The sequence below is a fragment of the Festucalex cinctus genome, chromosome 5 (genome assembly GCF_051991245.1).
Source record: "Festucalex cinctus isolate MCC-2025b chromosome 5, RoL_Fcin_1.0, whole genome shotgun sequence".
Taxonomy (NCBI): Eukaryota; Metazoa; Chordata; class Actinopteri; order Syngnathiformes; family Syngnathidae; genus Festucalex; species Festucalex cinctus.
In genome coordinates this window covers 19,598,103-19,617,015 of record NC_135415.1, presented here as the reverse complement: position 1 = coordinate 19,617,015, position 18,913 = coordinate 19,598,103, and the positions used below count along the sequence as shown (strand labels likewise).

Here is an 18,913-nt window from a genome sequence, read left to right as displayed (position 1 = left end):
GTTCAATTTTAAGTGGAAAAGGTTGAAACATACTAAAATAAATTCACAGTATGTAGAATCAAATGTGAAAATATAACCCATATTTGGAAAAAAATATAGAGCAGTTATAAAGGATATAGGATAAGTATTCTCATAATATTATTTAGAAAATCCCAAGGAGAAATTGTGGAGGTTTGATTCTATTCGGGAAAAAAAAACAGAACATATGAGAATAAAATCGTAATATTAGGAAAATTAAAACTATGACAATACATCATAATTTGAGGGAAAGATATTATGAAACAAGCATTAATAAAAAACACACATTTAGATGAGATTCAAGCATACTATAATTTTTTTGAAATGCAAAGCATTTATATGAGAACTTAAATACGTAAGAATTTTATGAAAAATAACTAACAGCAAAATAAAAAGATTATGAGAAAAAACTAATTTTGAGAAAGGTATTATTATACACGCATTATTGTAAAACATTTTTATTTCAAAACAGAAAACGTCATAAGAACAAATTAAAAATATTAGAGAAAAAAGTTTTATTTTAAATTTAAAATTAATTATATTTTTGTTATTCACAAGAAAAAAAACAATATCAGAAGTCATCATGCATGTTATGAGCATAAAATTCAGTACTACAAGAGAGAAAGGTTATAACTATGATTTACTATTTTTTTTTTACAATTTAATAAAATAAAACAATGTTACAATCATATTTACAGTAGTTAAACATAACTACCTACAAAATAATCACTAACACGTTGATGAGAATACAATTGTAATATTATGACAATACATTTGAGCCTTCTTTTTATTTTATTTTTAATTGATGGCAGTTTTTGAAGTACCAAATAACCTTTTGCCTCATATTGTTCATGCACCAATCAGAAGCTGCCGTTCCAAAAGTGTGGCATTAGATTTCCTGTCACCGGTCGACTTCTCCCCAGCAAACTGACACATTGGAACATCATACATTTTCTCTAATCTAATAGAATAAAGCATAAAAAGGGACAGGGATATAATCCTCTGAGGTGCATGCATATTGTAAGCCCAGCTCCCACATGGTGTGCTCTTCAAAGAGCCTCACAATCGTGAATAAAAACATATAGCAGTGAACCGCAACGGACACGGAAGAGCAAATAATTCCCAAAGTAAGCCGAATAGTGCCACCGCTCTCCAAGGTGTCCCGTCGCCGACAGAACTAGGACACATGAGGACACCCGCTTGGACTGGGACGTGCCTTTCGAGACCTATTTATAACCCAGCCCGTGCACCGCCCATGAAAGATGTATGGCTCTCACGCACACGCGATTTATCAGTTATTTTACACTATTGCAACACCGACTTTGCGACTGTAAACGACTGTGTCTTTGCGCTATGTCAAAACAGGACGGTTTGTTTGGTGTGAGGCACAAAAAGCAGCACTTTTGTAGCCGAGTGCTAAACATGAAGCGGAAGGTGGCAGGCAGGAGATGTAAAAGAAAGAAAAAAAAGAGAGGAAATAGTGAGAGGAGGGGAGCAGAGATAAATGAGAGAGGAAATGGGACTTAAGGAGACGGGAGAAGAGATTGGCAAAGAAAGGGGAGAGGAGATGTAGGAAAAGAAGAAAAGATTGAGGAGAGGAGAAGAAAGGTGGACGAAGTGGGTGGAGAGAAGAGTGAGGAGAAAAGAGGAAAGGAAAAGGTGAGGTAAGGAAAGAAAAAAGTACAGCAGAAATAACGACAAAAAGAGAAGAGAGGAATGACAAAGGAAAGAAAAGGGGAGGAGAGCAAAAAGCTAAGAAAAGAGGAAATGGGAGACAAGTAAAGGTGGGTAATACAGTTGCGGAGAAAAGAGGAGAGACAAGAGAGTAAGGAAAGGAGTGAGTAAAAGACAACAGAATAATGACAGAAGAGGAAAGGAGATTAGAAATGAGTAAAGAAGAGATAAGGATATGAACGTGAGACAAACGAAAAACAAAGAATAATGTGGGAGAAGAAGAAAAGAGCAATGGGTGAAAAAGAGAAGAAAAGAGGTGGGAGATTAGGAATGACATGAAAATGGAGTGAGGGAGGAGGAGGAAAGAAAAAAGATGAGTGAGCTAGGAAAGAAGAAAGAAGGAGAGGAAATGGCACGAGGAGAGGACAGATGAATTCCCCACTCTTTTTTTATTTTTTATAATGGTTACACCAGCATTGCTTCACATGCACACGTGCACACTCACACCTTTTCTCCCCACTCAGCAACCTCCATCCTTCTTTCCCTAATTGTGCACATTGTATGGAAATACTGCCTGTTCTTCACCATTCATTTATCTCTTTCATTCATTCCTCTCTCTCTCTCCTTCTCCTTCCTTCCTCCCTCTATACATGTTGACATTGTCTCCAGTGTCTTAATGGATCACCCACACGTATCAGCTCCTCGCCTCCTCCTCCTCCTCCTCAATAATCACCTCCTCACTAACGCTCTATCGCTCGTCCCCGGTTGCCGTGGAAATACTTCTTTTCTCTCTCAGTCTCCCCGCCGCCGACCTTCTCTTAAGATTGGTCGCCATCCATCTCTGCCTTCCCTTGCTCACGCTCGCTCTCTTTACTCTTGAATGTTGACACGAGAGGATGAGTCCAATAGATCACTGGGAAACATCTGCACCTGTGTTGAATCTCCCAGGTGTGTGCGTGTGTGTGTGTGACCTCCTTTTCGAGAGGAACAACTTCCTCTTCTGGCCTGCCATCAGCTCTCCTCTCCTCTTTCACTTTTCTAAGCTGGCCATAAAGTGAGCTAATAATGAATAGATTCACGAGTAAAGTATTATTTAATAGACTGCATTAAGGTGCTTGAGGTGGTGGCTTGAGCTTGCCAAATAGTGAGCCACTGAGTAAGAGAATACAGGACTGTCTCAGAAAATTAGAATATTGTGATAAAGTCCATTATTTTCTGTAATGCAATTAAATAAGCAAAAATGCCATACATTCTGGATTCATTACAAATCAACTGAAATATTGCAAGCCTTTTATTGTTTTAACTCTTTAACCGCCAAAAACGTTTAATAACGTTTAGCAAAATCACGATGTATGCCGCCATAAACGTTAGACGTCAACTGCTTATACATTTTTTTTTTATATATTTTTTTTTAATCAATGGGCAGTGCAACGTCTAAGTGTAGCGCTGCGTGGTTAATGGGTTGTGGAATCAAAAACAGCCACTAACTATGGCCAGCAGATGGCAGCATTGTATCTCTTTTCAATGGGCTCCCGGTGTATGAAATTACAATGAAACATGACAAAATCTGATCAAGTAGAACGTTTGCAAGAATGCCGTGAAAGTTTTTTTAGGCAGTATAAGTTTTAATATTGCTGATTATGGCATTTGTTTTTACTTGGTCTGAGGAAATATTCTAATATTTTGAGATTGGATATTTGAGTTTTCTTAAGCTGTAACCCATAATCAGCAATATTAAAATAATAAAAAGGCTTGCAATATTTCAGTTGATTTGTAATGATCCAGAATGTATGGCATTTTTGATTATTTAATTGCATTACAGAAAATAATGGACTTTATCACAATATTCTAATTTTCTGAGACAGTCCTTTAGATTCACAAGTAAATATCGTTTAAGCATGCAGTGACTACCATTGCAGTGGCGGCTAGATCTTGCCAAATAGTGAGCTACTGACTAATAGAATAGATTCATTCATAAAGTATCGTTTAAGTATGCAGTGACTCATATTGCTGTGGTGACTTGAACTTGCCAAATAGTGTCTGCCTAAATTCACTCGCAAGGTATCATTTAATAAAATCTATTAACTAGTGTTGAGGTGGTGGTTTGAACTTGCCACATAGTGAGCCACCGACTAATAGAATCGATTCATTAGTAAAGTATTGTTTTAAGCATGCAGTGACTAGCATTGCAGTGGTGGCTAGATCATGCCAAATAGTGAGCCACCAACTAATAGAATATATAGTATTATTTAATAATTTAACAGAATGCATTGACAAGTGTAGTGGTGGTGGCTGGAACTTGCCAAATAATGAGCCACAGGCTGACACAATAGAGTCATTAAGTATTATTCAATAGAATGTAATGACTAGTGTTGATGTGGTGGCTTGAACTTGCGAAATAGTGAGGCATTTAACAAAAGCATATTTTGAGCGGTGTTACAGCAGCTGCTTGAACTTGCCAAATAGAGAGCCATTGACTAAGAATAGACTGACTTGTATCAAACTAGTGGCGACATAAAGTAGCTACATCGTTAGCCAATAACTAATTAATGTCTATATGAATGACAACATCTATGAAAGGAGATAATTAGTTACTCTATGAATATGACACTAGTCTAACACTATGTTATGAATGAAACGCTAACCTTGTTTGTGTGTTATTCAAGTGTGTGGGAGCGTAGGAGTGCTGATGACACTCCATAATCATTTAGCGTGAGGAGGCTCACAGTCTGCTGGGGGCCATGCTATAATCCTTTTTAATTGACTTTACAGGTCTAAATATCTGTTATTAACCCCCGCACACACAAGTAATAATCATATTATTATTACTGACTATATTAACTGGGTCAGACGGTTCTCTTTCTCGTGTACTCATTGCTGTCCTACTTACAGCAAACGTAAGTGATCACAAGCACAAACCTGTTTACAGGTACTTAAAAGAGAATGATCAAGAACAACCTTGGATAATGAGCCACACAAAAAAATTATTTTCGGATCACGTGTTCAGGTCAAATTCAAGGCTTTTATATTTAAACAGCAATATGTAATGAATTTCAAAAGCGTTGGAAACCTCAAGTCAGGTTGGCCAGCTCCTTGCAGGTGTTTTTTTGTTGTGTATTTGCATGTTTGCATGACAGTGGCTCTCCTTACCCACATGCGAGGGCATTACAATACCTTGAGTCAAGTTGCTCATATTGCGCTAGTTTCTAAAATGTTTGTCAAGAGCTGGGTGCAGAGGTTGTATAAACTTTGTAAAGATCACAACTATGCGGGCACCAAAACAAATATTTCCTTAGTGGTGCTTTAAATCGCAGCTTTTTAATGCTGAATAAGGCACCTCGAGGCACATATTTCATTTTCCTTTTTAGTATAAAGGGAAAATTTATAACAAAATGCTGTACATCAGTCTCCGCGAGGTCACACTGGCTTGGCCCGCAGCCTTCTTTCTACCTTTAAAAGAAGAAGCAGCTTTTTGAAAAGCATCAACACATCCGGAGAGCCGGGAGCGACTTCTTGGCAGTGTTTGATAAGCTAATATTTCACTACAATCACAGGCGGCTGTAAGCAGTGTTATTGTAGTTAACATAGCTCAGCAAAAATAAGTAATCATGTTGGATTTTTCACGCTCGCAAACAAGTCGCCTTGAATGGATTTGGACTGTATCACAGCGATAGTGGCTCATAACATTAGCATAGCATATCAGAACAAGCATCACTTGATAATATTCAGCACATCCTAATGTATAAAAAATATGCAGATTGTACTGATAATACTGCATGCTTATCATTTCATAACTCATTCAATAAGTACATTTCCTACTGGTGCTTTTTTTTTCTTTTTTGCAGTGGAATAACTTGCCAAATAGTGAGCCAATGACAAATTGACAGCATTCATTAGTGGTGCAAGGACTTAATTGCCAAATAATCCATGATCAATGAATGCACTGACTAGTGTTGCGGTGATGACTTGAACTTGCCGAATAGTGAGGCATTAAAATTCCACTCCAATTAGTGTTGCAGAAGCTCGTTGAACTTTTAAGGTAGAGAAACAGTGACTAATAGGATGGATTGACTGGTTTAGATGTGGCATTAATTTACTAAATAGTGAGCCAACAACTACAGTGACTAGTGTTACAGCAAATTGAACTTGCAAAATAGTGAGCCAACTGCTTCAAAAGGCAGTCGGCCTACTCGCCCATATAGTAAGCCAATGACTAATAGAAGACATTGACTAGTAGCGTCTTGAACATGACAAATAGTGAGCCATCTCGTCACTGAATACATTGATCTTGCCAAATAATGAGCCAAATGCCTGACAAAATACATTTGCTCACTATGTAGAAGCTTGAACCTGCCAAATAGTGAGACAATCCACAAAGCTCACTATTTGGCTTTGGCATTGAATGAATAATGTTTTGAAGGCTTTTACTTGCCAAACAGTGAGCCAAATATTAAACAGAATAGATTTACAAGTTTAGAAGTAACATGAAATTGCCAAATAGTGGTCCAAAACCTTAACAGAATACATTTACTAGCATGGCTTGAACTTGCCAAATAGTGAGCGATCCCTTAACAGAATACGAGTGTAGCAGAGACTTTGATTTGCTAACGTGTGAGCCAGCGACGAATACAACACATTGACTAGAACCGTGGTGGCTTGAATTTGCCAAATAGTGAGCTATCGCTTAACAGAATTGTAGCGGCGGTTTGAATTTGCCAAATAGTGAGCCAAAGCTAAACAGTAGGCCTATGTATTGACTAGCAAAGGAGAGATGATTTGAACGTGCCAAATAATGAACCGTAAAAGCATTTAACTTAATATTTTTTAGTTCTGTATCTGCCAAATGGTGAGCCAACCCGCTCAACCTACTTTGAACGTCTTTGTTGTAAAGAAGACCCAGTGATACAACATAATATATTAAGTGAAATAAGTTGTCCAACATCATCTGACACAGTCAACTTCTTCAACATAAACGTGGCAACAACTTTAAAACTGGACGTGTTGTGGGGGGTTAGTGTTGTGTGTGACAGTGTCGCAGCATGTGTCACAACACGGTGTTCATTCATCCGTGACAACGCTGTCAGGACCGCCGAGGGCAGCGCGGGTACAACCGCTTTGACAAGGCCGCGCCGCAGACACTGTCATGTCGCTCGTCAATCCGCGCATTTGTCTCGGAAAGAAACGTGTCAAATGGGCGGCGAGGAGGCCGCGGGAAGACAGAGACGGAGAGTGACAAAGACAAAATAAAAATGGAGAGGGGCAAGCAATACCAAGGGGGTGGGAGAGTTGGGCATGAAGGTGGACAAAAGAGGAAGGAAAAGATGCGTAGTTTTTTTTTTTTTCTGTTGCCCTTTGTATGACTTTGTAATGGATTTTACCATTGAGGAATTACTGATGCTGTATGCAACGACGTGACCTTGGCAAATGGTGAGTCAACACGTAATAGAAGCAAATGACTCATTTCATTCTCCAAAGATAGAAATAGACTGACTAGTGAACAATGCAGCATCAATTCACAGCATACAGTGCGTTTACGAGCGTAACAATAGCTTTGACTTGCCGAATAATCAGACAAACATTTATCAGAATGGATTGACAGGTGTTAGTGGTAGCTTGGGCATGCCAAATACAGAGCCAACACATTTTTATCTAAAGCCAAGCCTCCAACTAAAGAGAAGTATACAATTAAGTGATCAGTGGCTTGTAATCTTGCTTTATTCTCAGCAGAGAAAATAATAGGTCACCAGTGACAAAACAAAAACAATGCGTAATGAGACGCTTCTGTCTTCGGACGTCTTAATTGCTAGTTCAAGGCTACATTTCCAGTTTGCGACAGATTGAAATAGCCAAATGCACTTTGGCCAAAGAAAGCCAAGATAAACATGTGGCTTCCGTGGTGCTTTTAGGAGCCTGGGAAGAAAAACACAGACATCTTCATAAAAGCAGAATTATTGATAGAGCGCTCACATTGGATTTCATTAGATGCGTGCAGCTGTATCCAATGAAGGGGCAAGTGAGGGGAACGGTGTGTGGAGCAGTGTTGCAGTAGGTTGAATTTGCCAAACACAGTGAGGTGGCGCTTAACAAAATAAATTGAATCGTGTTGCGGTGGTACCTAGAGTTTGCAAAAATAATCATCCGATGTGTGACAGAGTAAATCAATTGTGCCTCAATATTTATAACCTGCCAAATAGTGAGCCAACACAGACCAGAGTGACCAGTGTAATGGGTCGGACTTGCCAGACGGTAAACCAATGCTTAATAGACTGACTCGTGTCAAACTTGCCAAATAGTGAGTCAACGTTTAGCAGAATGAAGTGAATATGGGTTATATACCACGAAAGATGCGGGACTGTTTTTGCACATCAGCTTTGCTTCTGGTTCCAGTTCGTGACATGTGAGCTGCGTCCCAATACTTGTGCTTCCGACTTTGTGCCCCTCGGTTGCGCGTTCCCGTCGACGGGTGCGAGCGTATAGTGTGTCTGTCAGTTGTCCGAAGCACTTCAGAGAGCTGAGACGCTTGGGGAGGGGCAGGGACGGGGGATGCGAGTGTTGGAACATACGTCGCAACCCGGAACCGGAATCAAAGCTGATGTGCAAAAACACGGAAGTCAGAAGTCCCGCCTCCTCCGTGGCATATACCCCATTGTGTACAGTGGGTTGAACTTGCCAAATAGTGAGTCAAAGCTTCACAGAATGGACTGACTTTAGTGTTAATATTGTATGGTTGGCTGAAACTTGCAAAATAGTGCAACTATGGTTCAAACTGGCCAAAAGAGTGAGCCAAGACTGAATAGTCCTTAAATTGGTTAAACTTGCCAAATAGTGAGACATGGTGTTGCAGTGATGGTAAACTTTCCGACTTGATTTACTAGCACTACAAGTGGATTGAACTTGCCAAATAGTGAGACACTGAATAATAACATGCATTGACTAGTGTTGCAGTGGTGGCCTGTTTTTGGATTTTTAAACACTGGGGGAACAGTGAAACAAGCAAAATGTGCACACTCAGCTGCTGTTAACCACAGCTCACGCCCCAACACTCACACAAATACACAATATATGCCACCACCACCACCAGGCCCCGCCTCTTAAAGGCACATGGACATAACAATGTGTACAGTATTTTCAACACATGTAATACTTAATATGAGAGGAGTAAAAGTATTTTAAAGATTGTTTTTTCATTTGGTGCCTCCAAATCATGCATTTTTACATGTTCTGAGTGTGAAGCGAATCCCTGTGATAAATTGAGGTTTATTTTATTGTTTGAGTGGGTTGAGCTTGCCATAACTACTGAATAAGTAAGCCAACACTAACCAGAATAAATTTACTAGTGTTGCAGAGGCTTGCCAAATTGTGAGATGGCCAGTGAGGGAGAACGTGTGTGTGCATGTGCTTGTCCACTTATGTGCACACACACACACCATTAGATAATGATCCTAATCCGTCTCTAACGTGGACCGTGTCCAGATGACAGTACATTCCCTCGCAAACAATAACCCCTGAAAAGCCGCGCTTCCTCCCATTTGTAAATTGTTCCGCTGCATCGATACGATGCCCCCCCTTCTTTTTAATAATCCTAACACCGTGTCTATAAATCAAGCAGTCAGCGTGGGGAATAAATAAGAGATTGCCGACTAATCTGTGGATTATGGTGATGATTTCTGACAGAGGTTGTAGGGGGAATGGAGGTTGAATACGAGTGTGAGGGGCTTACTAGGCTCCCTCAAAGAGGATTAAGGTAAGGATCTATTTGGGGGGGGAAGGGGCATCACATAAATTGTTTCATTTCCAGGAAATCCTTCACACAAACACTCAGGTGCACAAACACACTCTTTTACTGTTGCAGTGATGGGTAGAACTTGCCAAATAGTGAGCCAATGTGTAACAGAATCGTGTTACTTGGAGTGAAGTGTGTGTTGCACTTGCTAAATAGTGAGACATCGGTTGATGCCTCGTGTTGCAGCAGTGTTGAGAACTTGCCAAATAGTGAGCCAACACTAAATGAAACTGTGTGAATTTATTCAATTTTTTTTTTTTCTAGTGCAGTAGTGGCACCAACTTGCTAAATAATGAGCCACATGTTCACGAGAATAAATTTACAAATTTAGCAGTAGCTTGAAGTAGACAAATAGTGAGGCAACACAGAATAAATTGACAAAAGTTGCAGTAGCTAGAGTTTTCCAAACACACTCACCAGAATATATTTACTTGTTTTGAAGTGGCTTTAATTTGTCAAATAGTAAACCAAATGCTTAATAGAAAAGATCTGTTAGCGGAGTAACAGCATGGACTTGCCAAATAATGAGCCAAATACGCAAGAGAATATTAGTATTGATAAATATTGATCCAAAATTAAACACAATAAGTTGATTAGTTTTACAGACGCATGAACTTTCCATAGTGAAGCAACACTAAATAGAGCTGGTAGCTGGCAGGAGAGCTGGTAGGATTGTCTGCCGCATGTGCATTTTTTAAAAAGTGACAAACGTACATTTACTACTTTTTGAGAAGATCATTGAATACACTTTTAATCACACAAAAGTCTCAAAGGGCTTCACATGCCCAGAGTTGACAAATACCAACGACATCCCCTGATCGAGCACCGTCTTCAATTTGCAAAATAGTGAGCCAAGCACTTTAACACAGATGAGCTAGTTAAGTTTCAGTTTGAACTTGGCAATTGACTACTGTTATTGTGGCTTAAACTTGCCAAATAGTGAGCCAACAAGTTAAGTGAACAACAGCGTATAGGAAATGAGATATTGACACTTTTGTGTGTGCGTGTGTGCTCCAATGTGGTTATTTTGTGGCGATGTACCGATCATGTTGTGGCAGTTGCACATAACTTTCTTAGCTTGATCGACGTTTTTTCCTCGACTCCCACGCCGCCTCACAGCTATAGCAAATCGGCCTTGGGAGCTGCAGCTGGATGGACTGCATCGCGCTTGTTGTGCGTTGCTCAAGGACACTTAAAACCCCGACAAATCCCGCCGAATGACAGACAGGTTTTCCCCCGTGATGGACTCCAGTTGCCACAGGTGACGGACGTCTCAAATCGCGTCATCCTGCTTGCTCAGTGTTGTACGATGCACTGATGAGGAGTCCATAATGTTCAAGCGAAGGATTAGAGTGCAACAGATAAGGTCGAGTGGAGGTTGATCAAAAGCCATTATTCAAGGGAGCTAATTTAGGGTGAGGATGGAGTGGGTAAGAATGTGACAGCGACTTGACCCGCTTCCAGACGCGTATCCAGTTACTGTCTGACACGCTATGTATGTATGTGTGCGTGCGTGCATGCGTGTGCGTGTGAATGTGTGCGTTAAGGTTAGACACGTGGAAAGGCCTGTCACCACACACTGATGTGTTTATTTCCCTGCAGCTGGCCCAGTCACTCACACACTGACACACGCACACCAACACACCCCCACACACACCTGCTATGCGCAGTCTGCTGAGCTCCGAGCAAGACCTTTGGGGTCACTGTTGCTCTTTGGGTTGCGAGTTAAAATGTATCACCACTGTCAGACTTAAGGTGTCCCTCTGCTGCCTTCTAATGAATGTCGCTTGAAGGCGAGGTGGACAAAAGTATTGGGACCAGCTTGCAGAAAGTGAACATAGAACAAACAATAAAATGGAGATGCTCTTTTTAAATAGTACAAAAAAAAACAACATGCCACATTAATTGAATGGGTTGGAGAGCAGCATGCCAACAAAAAACAACAATAGAGAAGGAGCAGATCTCTTCTATTTACTTATGCTCATCATGGTAACATTTTATCGAAGAGGAGACACAGGCACAAGTATTAGACGTGTGTGAAAATTTGGAGTTTTTCACCATTCAGACTGCGGCAAGCAGTTTTTGACTTCAATTTTTCATAGCCGACCGCAGAAAATTGTGAAATATACACACATTGAATGCACCAGTAGGAACGAGACATTAAAGTTAACAACAAGAAAAGAGAACGATCGTCTCCTGTTGCAGTTGCAGCAAAGCGGAGACAAAAATATTGGGACACATGCCAATTAGACACACTAATAAACAACAACAACCATGGCATCAACGGAAAACAACAACCATGGGAAGGTTCAGTAAAGTAGAGAGAGTGAAGTTAAATACTACGAGTGCAACAGTGTACGCTAATGTTAGCGCTTATTAACAAGTAGGAATGATTCAGGAAAACAAGGAACTCCTATATTATATTTATGTTGGCGACCATGTGTGGTTGTTCTTGGCTCAATTTATCCAAGAGGAGAATGAGGGATACAGCAGAAAAGCAGACTATGGAGTATCAAACTGTAGCTTCCAGAGCTAAAGGATCAGACTAAGCTAACGTTAACATGTGTGTGTGAAACTTTGGAGTTGTTCTGTGCTCATTTTATCCGAGAGGAGACTCAGGGCCGAAGCAGCAAAATGAAGACTATGGACTAACGTACAGCGACAGGGTAAGGTGACTTGTGTGTTTATTTCGCTCATCTAAACATGTATCCTCAAATGTGATGCAAATATTATAATACCACACACGCTAAATTAGCTTCTCAGCTAAGATTCAATGAATTTTTCAAGTAGTGAAGCAGTCAAACTTAAGTTTTACATTTGTACTTCCTGTAAGGTTCATTTCAGAGTCGGTACTTTTTTTTTTAAGTAAAGAAGTTGAATTTATTTATTTATTTATTTATTTATTTATTTATTTATTTATTTTATTTTTTTAATTAAGTATTTGTACTTCCACTTAAGCACAGTAGTTTTGCCATCTCTGTTTAAATGTAAGTTTAAAAAAAACTTCCCCATGATATGTCCTTTACCTCAAAGCGTCTTGGTTTGGTTTGGTTTGGAGTACCCGCAGTGTGCAAAAAATAAATAAATAAAAAAATAAAAATAATAAAAAGGGTGCCTCATAAAGAAATAAAAAGTCAAATCAAACAAAAACAACAACAGAGGAGAGACCGCTTGGCACTTGTTGCCAATCCTGCGTGAAGTCGTTCCCGTTGAACTGCTGAACTCTCCCCGGCTGATTCTCGGAGCTTTTTAACCGTCAGCTTTAAAAAGGCTTTCTGCGGGCGGCCTAAAGAGATTTACTTTTGTTTCTCAAGGATCTCAACCCCCGCGCTTGAACGTGTGCCATCTCCCGGGAGCTTCGGATGCCGAGCGATAGAGCTGTCAGAGCATCGATCAGCACTGTTGTGATGCAATTGCCTAAGAAAATAACACGTTACACTTAGCCATATGAAATTTAGTAGGCGTGGCCATCGAGTTGACCCACAAAATGTCTCAAGAAGTCATTCCCAAACAAATCGAAGCCTGAAGTAGACATTTTGGTGGGTAAGCGTTGCCATTGGTTTCCTTCAAGGGGGAACTACCATATTTGAACCATGAATTTTGCAAGTGGGTGGAGCATGTTTTTGGTGGAGCACTTTATCTTAATTATATGGAATTTAGCAGTCATGATCATCATGAGTTAGACCCCCCAAAAGACTCAGGAGCCCATGTCCAAAAAAGACAAAGGAAGACTGTGATTTTCTCCAGAGTCCTTTAAAGGCTAACATGACATACAGATTTTGCCCAATTGTTACCAAATTTAAACCATAAATACTAGACACAAAGGCGACACCAAATTGTAAAACATTTCAGTTTTCGTCATTTCGTGTTGGCAGCGTATTATGGCATCACTTCAATGGGAAAATTGATTTAATATACAGTGGACCCCTGCTATGGGAATAGCGGAAATTGACGTACAAATGATGTCCATTATAAATGCATTGGAGGAAAAAAAATAAATAAACCCAACAAATTTGCTTTAAAAAAATGAAGTAACTTGACAAAGACTCCCTACTGGTGCACAGACCTTTGTTTTTTCCCCTTTTTAAGACCATCTTAACTCTGACACTCTGCAAGGCGACCACTTGTGTTGCGGTTACACTTACCGGCAGCTAATCCATGCACCAATTGTTATGCTTACATAAAACCTCATAAATGTGCGGGGCACATCCACACATGTGGAGGTAATGTGTAAAATTGAAGGTAAACATATGTGTGCGTGGAAGAAGTAGGGGCTTTGATGATGGTGCCAGCTGGCCACATTACAACGTGGGTATCGCGTGTCAGGGCGCCGACCCCATCACATTGACAGTTTTATAGCGGCCCATCAAGCGGTCAACACCGCTGAGCCTGGATGCTAATTTTAGATTTTATTTTATTTTTTAATAAGAAGGGTCGCACGAGAGCTGCCATTCACAAATGTGCAAGCAAAGAGAAAGCTAATATTTTCCTTTTCCATTGTGAATCCTTGACATGATTGTGTTTTGATGCTACGCTCTGCCCACGTTAGCAAAGTAAGTAAATAAATAAATGAATAATAATAGGGATGTCTCATTACCAATCTGTCTTGGATGCCAGCTTCCAATGGGTGCTCAGGAGGTGATCTACCAAGTCGGAGAATTTGCCTAAAATGTCAGCATTAAACTAAAATGACATGTCCACATCAATTTCATTTTGATCGCTGAAACTGGTGTGAGTGGCTGTTTTTCCTTCCTAATCCCCTTTTCGTAGTGAATATTCAAAATGATCATCAGACTTTGAGGCAATGGTCCAAAAAAGCCATTTCGAATCACCGATTTGTCTTGGATAGCAGTTTCCAATTGGGTCCAATTTGGGTGAATTCCCAAGCAGGAGCTTGTCAAAGAATGTGCCCTGGAACTTAAGCCAAAATGGCTGCTTTACGATTGGCATGGCCTCCCAATTTCATGTGTATTATTTGTTTTTTTCAATTTTCTAACGGGCAAAATTGTGAGACTTTTGGGGGTTTCCCCCAGAATAATAAAAAACAAAAAAACTTGCCAAATTTGGTGACTTTTCAGGCATTTTGAAGTTTCCCCACATTCATTCAGAAATCCTGCAATTCAAAGAGGGCCTCATGCTTGGACCCTAAAAATAAAAAAATAAATAAAAAAGTGAGGAGAGATAGTGGCTTGAAGCGGAGGTCATCGGCAGGTTTGAGACTCGTATCCATCTCATCAGCTTCAGTGGGCGCCAGACGGAGCAATCCATTTGCCCCGAGATCCCATTATGACGACAGAAAGGGAGCAAATTGAACACAATCACAAATAGCTTCGGATCTCTATATATGGGTGTGTGTCTATCTGGTGAATACAGTTCAGAGTTCTAATAGAAAGATCAATAGAAAGATCATTTCAGCGCAGACCTCCGCCAAGACTAAGACATACGATGCAACATGCATACAACAATTGAGAGTCTTCAATCAAGCTAACATGGAAGCCAGAGAGTATAGAATTTGTAACCTTGATCACCTGACTGTGAGGCAGACGCTCACATTCTATGCTGAGTCGTCCAATAACCATCACGTTAATAAGCATTGCCAGGTGGCGATAAAGTTGTTTTAATGCTGAGAAGCCATGACCTCATCATTTTAAAGCTCCTTATCAAAGCTACCCATGGCAGCCTTGACTTGATCAATAATAAGATAAGCTAAGTATGTCCGTCCAGTGGAGCTGATTTCTCTTGATGGTGAAGTACAGCACACATGGGAACCGCTTAGATATGACTTTCCTGAGATTGAACGAACTGGTCTTACTCTTATGAGGAAAAATTGGTCCAAAATACGAACAAATTGTGGTCAAAACAAGCAAGTACAAGGTTTTATTTCGCCACTATAACATGACGCTGTTTTGATTCCATGCTGTTTTAGGGAAGTTGATACTTCTTTAAAAACAAACAAAAAACTTTCTTGAATTTACTTTGATTAGACTCTGAGTTTGTCTCTACAGATTGGAAGAAATGTTGCTATTTTTCATCACTATATAAAAGTTAAATAACGCACGCTGCAGGTCTGGAGTCACAGAGTAACTTTTGCCATCGACTCAAATTGGCTCTCAGGGGACATTCAAATCTAACATTAGTCTTTTTATCTTTGCATCGTTGACGCGTTGTCGCAACAAACTTTCAAGCAAATGTCACTCCGAGAAGGATTTCTGACTTTTACACTGATTTTCATCACAGTGGCAAATCGGGATCAAAGTGACATACTACTTATTTCTGAGAATTTGTCAAGTATATGTCTCTACCCTGTAGGTGGATTTGAAATCATTTCACGTTAATGGGTTTATTTATAATTATTGTGTTGTGTCATATGCTAAGCTACAATCCTGAAATGCAGACATGCCAATCACGAATGCAGCACACAACAGTCCACAAAAGTGATTCATGGAATTCATCCATCCATACATACATAGTCTACAGCCTTCCTGGGTGCATGTGTGTGCGTGCGTGCGAGCTTGTGCTCTAACCCTTCACCTTAACCGGATACTACAGAGTTCCAGCAAAGTCATGAAGTTGTCAGGAAACCGGAGGAAGGATCAAAGGAAGGAAAGATGAAGCAAAGTGAAATCCAGCACCAACCAGGCATCACCCTCCACCCACAGTTTCAAATCCAGAATATTTCATCAACCCCAGATACATCTCAATTCCAATAGAATTACAGAGACATCAAGAGACCAGAGGAAGGACTAAAGGATGGATAGATGAAGCAAGATCCACAAACTCCAACCTTCACTGACTGATTCAGCAAGTGGGAGAAGCAAATTCTTTTTGAGTTTCAGGAGATGCTGGTGTGGTGGATCTGGCATGCATGAGAACCTCCACCAGGAGCACAACCCCCCTGGCTCCGCAGGGGTCACCGGCAGGAGACCTAACCCAGGAGTCTGGAGCAGCCCACACTCTCGACACGGCCGACGCCCCCAAGCCCAATGGAGCAGAACGGTGCAAACTCCCTCCCATACCCACACCCACACCCGCCAACCACCACAAACCAGCCGTTGCCACCTGGCTGATCAATAAAAGTTTAAATTCAATAAAAGTTTATTAGCAAGAAGCATTAAAATAACAACACCTACCTCCGCTGCCGGTATGCCCTCTGGAGGACGACACTGCAACAGCACTTCCTGCTCAAGGGACACCTCTTTGCCGAGGGGCTCCTGTTCAAAGGACTTCTTCAGATCTGCGGAGACAAACAATACAATTATGAAAAATATATTTGTTTTTTTTTTGTTTTGTTTTGTTTTTCTTCCGCATCAACGATGTGCATGGTAATGCAAAAGCCATAAATTGTTATATAGGTTAACATGAAGTGTTGTCGTGGGTGTGCAGTTAGTGTAGACTATTTGGGGAATTTAATTGTAAATGAGCCCAGTAGCCTCGTTACCACGACGATAACATCACAGTCATTAAGGGACTAAGTTCCGCTTACAGTCGTTTATGTACACTTTAAACTGACCACAATGTATTTAGAAATGTACACGAGTCGTAAAACATTGCAATTTAATATACAGTCCCTGTATACTATTTGTTTTTTCCTGAATGCAGTAGTCAAGGTTAATAAACAAGTGTATTAGATGTTATAATACTGGGGATTTCACAACAGACATATTATGCTAAATTAGTTGAAATATGGTGTTCCAAATAATGATGTATAGCAATTTTATAAAAAATAATAAATAAATAAATAAATAAATAAATAAATTATTTAAATGAATTATTTTACGGATGGCGATGGTGGCCAGACCTACCTGTGGGATAGGGTTGACACAACCACATCATATCCAACCATGTAGCATGTTTATTATCATGATTGTATAGTTTGCAATAAGCCTCAAAAGTCAAGACAAAAACATCCAGCATGTCACCTCAGCGCTCACATTTATTCCTTTCTTTTGATTTGTTATTTTTTGTTTCAAAAAGGAAGGAGCAGCATAAAATGGAAAGTTTGGAAGTATCCTCCGTAAAATAATCATATGTGTTGTTAGTTTGTTAGCTAAAATGCTAACAAAAGGCTACTTGTTAGCCCTGCACTTTAAGCTTAACCAGCTAAGCTAACGAGGCTAGCCATATGCTGTTGGACTACAAAAGGAAATAATGCGTGTTTACACTTGAATGGCAGGTTCTTAATTGAGAGGATGATGATGGCCACACCATGAGTTCTGTTAAACTAAGGTATGTAGTGTCATTATCAAATAAATGATCAAATAGCTTTCCATAAAGCTAAAACTGTGCGCTACTAGCATTACTAGAGACATAAATGCTTTTAGTTAACATCAAGTGTGTTTGCCTCATGCCTGTACTATAGTGATGTGTAGTTGTCTTACGAGTATGCCAACTAATGTGCAAAAATGTCACACAGTCGTTCCCACAGTGAGTGCTAGTCATCCAATCCGGTTCATTTGTATCCCCCGTCCTGATACAGTATCCATGCATATATCCCTGAGGATATGATGTTAAAACAATTAACCAGCGCGGTAAGAGGCCGTAAAACAAACGTGTAACTCGAGGGGAGTTTTGTGGGTGGTGTGGCGCGGGACTCGGCGACGGACGTTATTTATGCCACTGATCAAATTGCTCTGATGGATTTCCTCAAAAAGGAAACATATGGTAGAGATCAGGCACAGCTTATGAATACAAGCTAGCCAACCTCCTGGGGAACAGGTAGTAAATAGTTTGATTTACTTAGACAAAAGCTGCAAGAAAATGTGGAACATTTGCTTACTATAAATAGTCAAATGCAATGGAAAGTCTGATCATCAACCTGCTAAGCTAATATAATAATGCACATTTACTTACGAAATCGACCATGTGCTAATTTGTTTGTTTGTCCAGACACATTCTAAACATGTACAATTACTGTACCAAAAAAATAAAAAATAAAAAATCCTTTTGAGGATGGTCTCCACTGGTTCTCAGTAGGGTTGTGGTCAGAGGATGATGCATACCCAAAGCAACTGAAGATTCAAATGGCATTTCTGCCACACGATGCTGACATCAGATGGTCCAATTAGATTTACATCGGTTGTTTAGGTAAGTATGCTAGATGTAAAAGATGTATGTGTGTACAAAAAAATAAAAAATCATTGCTAATGCTAATGCTATGGTTAGTGGCTAGCACGTCCGCCTCTCAGTACCAGTCCGGCCTTCCTGGGTGGAGTTTGCATGTTCTCCCCGTGTCTGCATGGGTCTTCTCCGGGTACTCCGGTCTCCTCCCACATTCCAAAGACATGCATGGCAGGTGAATTGGGCGCTCCAAATTGTCCCTCGGTGTGCTTGTGTGTGTCGATGGTTGTTCGTCACTGGGTGTCCTGCGATTGGCTGGCAACCAGTCCAGGGTATGTACCTCGCCTACTGCCCAGAGCCAGCTGGGATAGGCTCCAGCAA

General features: G+C 40.2%; 1 protein-coding gene across 4 annotated transcripts in view; it reads right to left on the bottom strand.

Annotated features, from left to right (window-relative positions):
* LOC144018751 (netrin receptor UNC5C-like) overlaps positions 1–18,913 on the bottom strand; it is a 316,561-nt gene that overhangs the window by 56,669 nt on the left and 240,979 nt on the right. For all 4 annotated transcript variants that reach the window (XM_077521273.1, XM_077521274.1, XM_077521276.1 and 1 more), the window contains one exon: positions 16,606–16,709. In XM_077521273.1, coding sequence (XP_077377399.1) covers positions 16,606–16,709 — 104 coding nt within the window. The remainder of the gene's footprint in view (positions 1–16,605; positions 16,710–18,913) is intronic.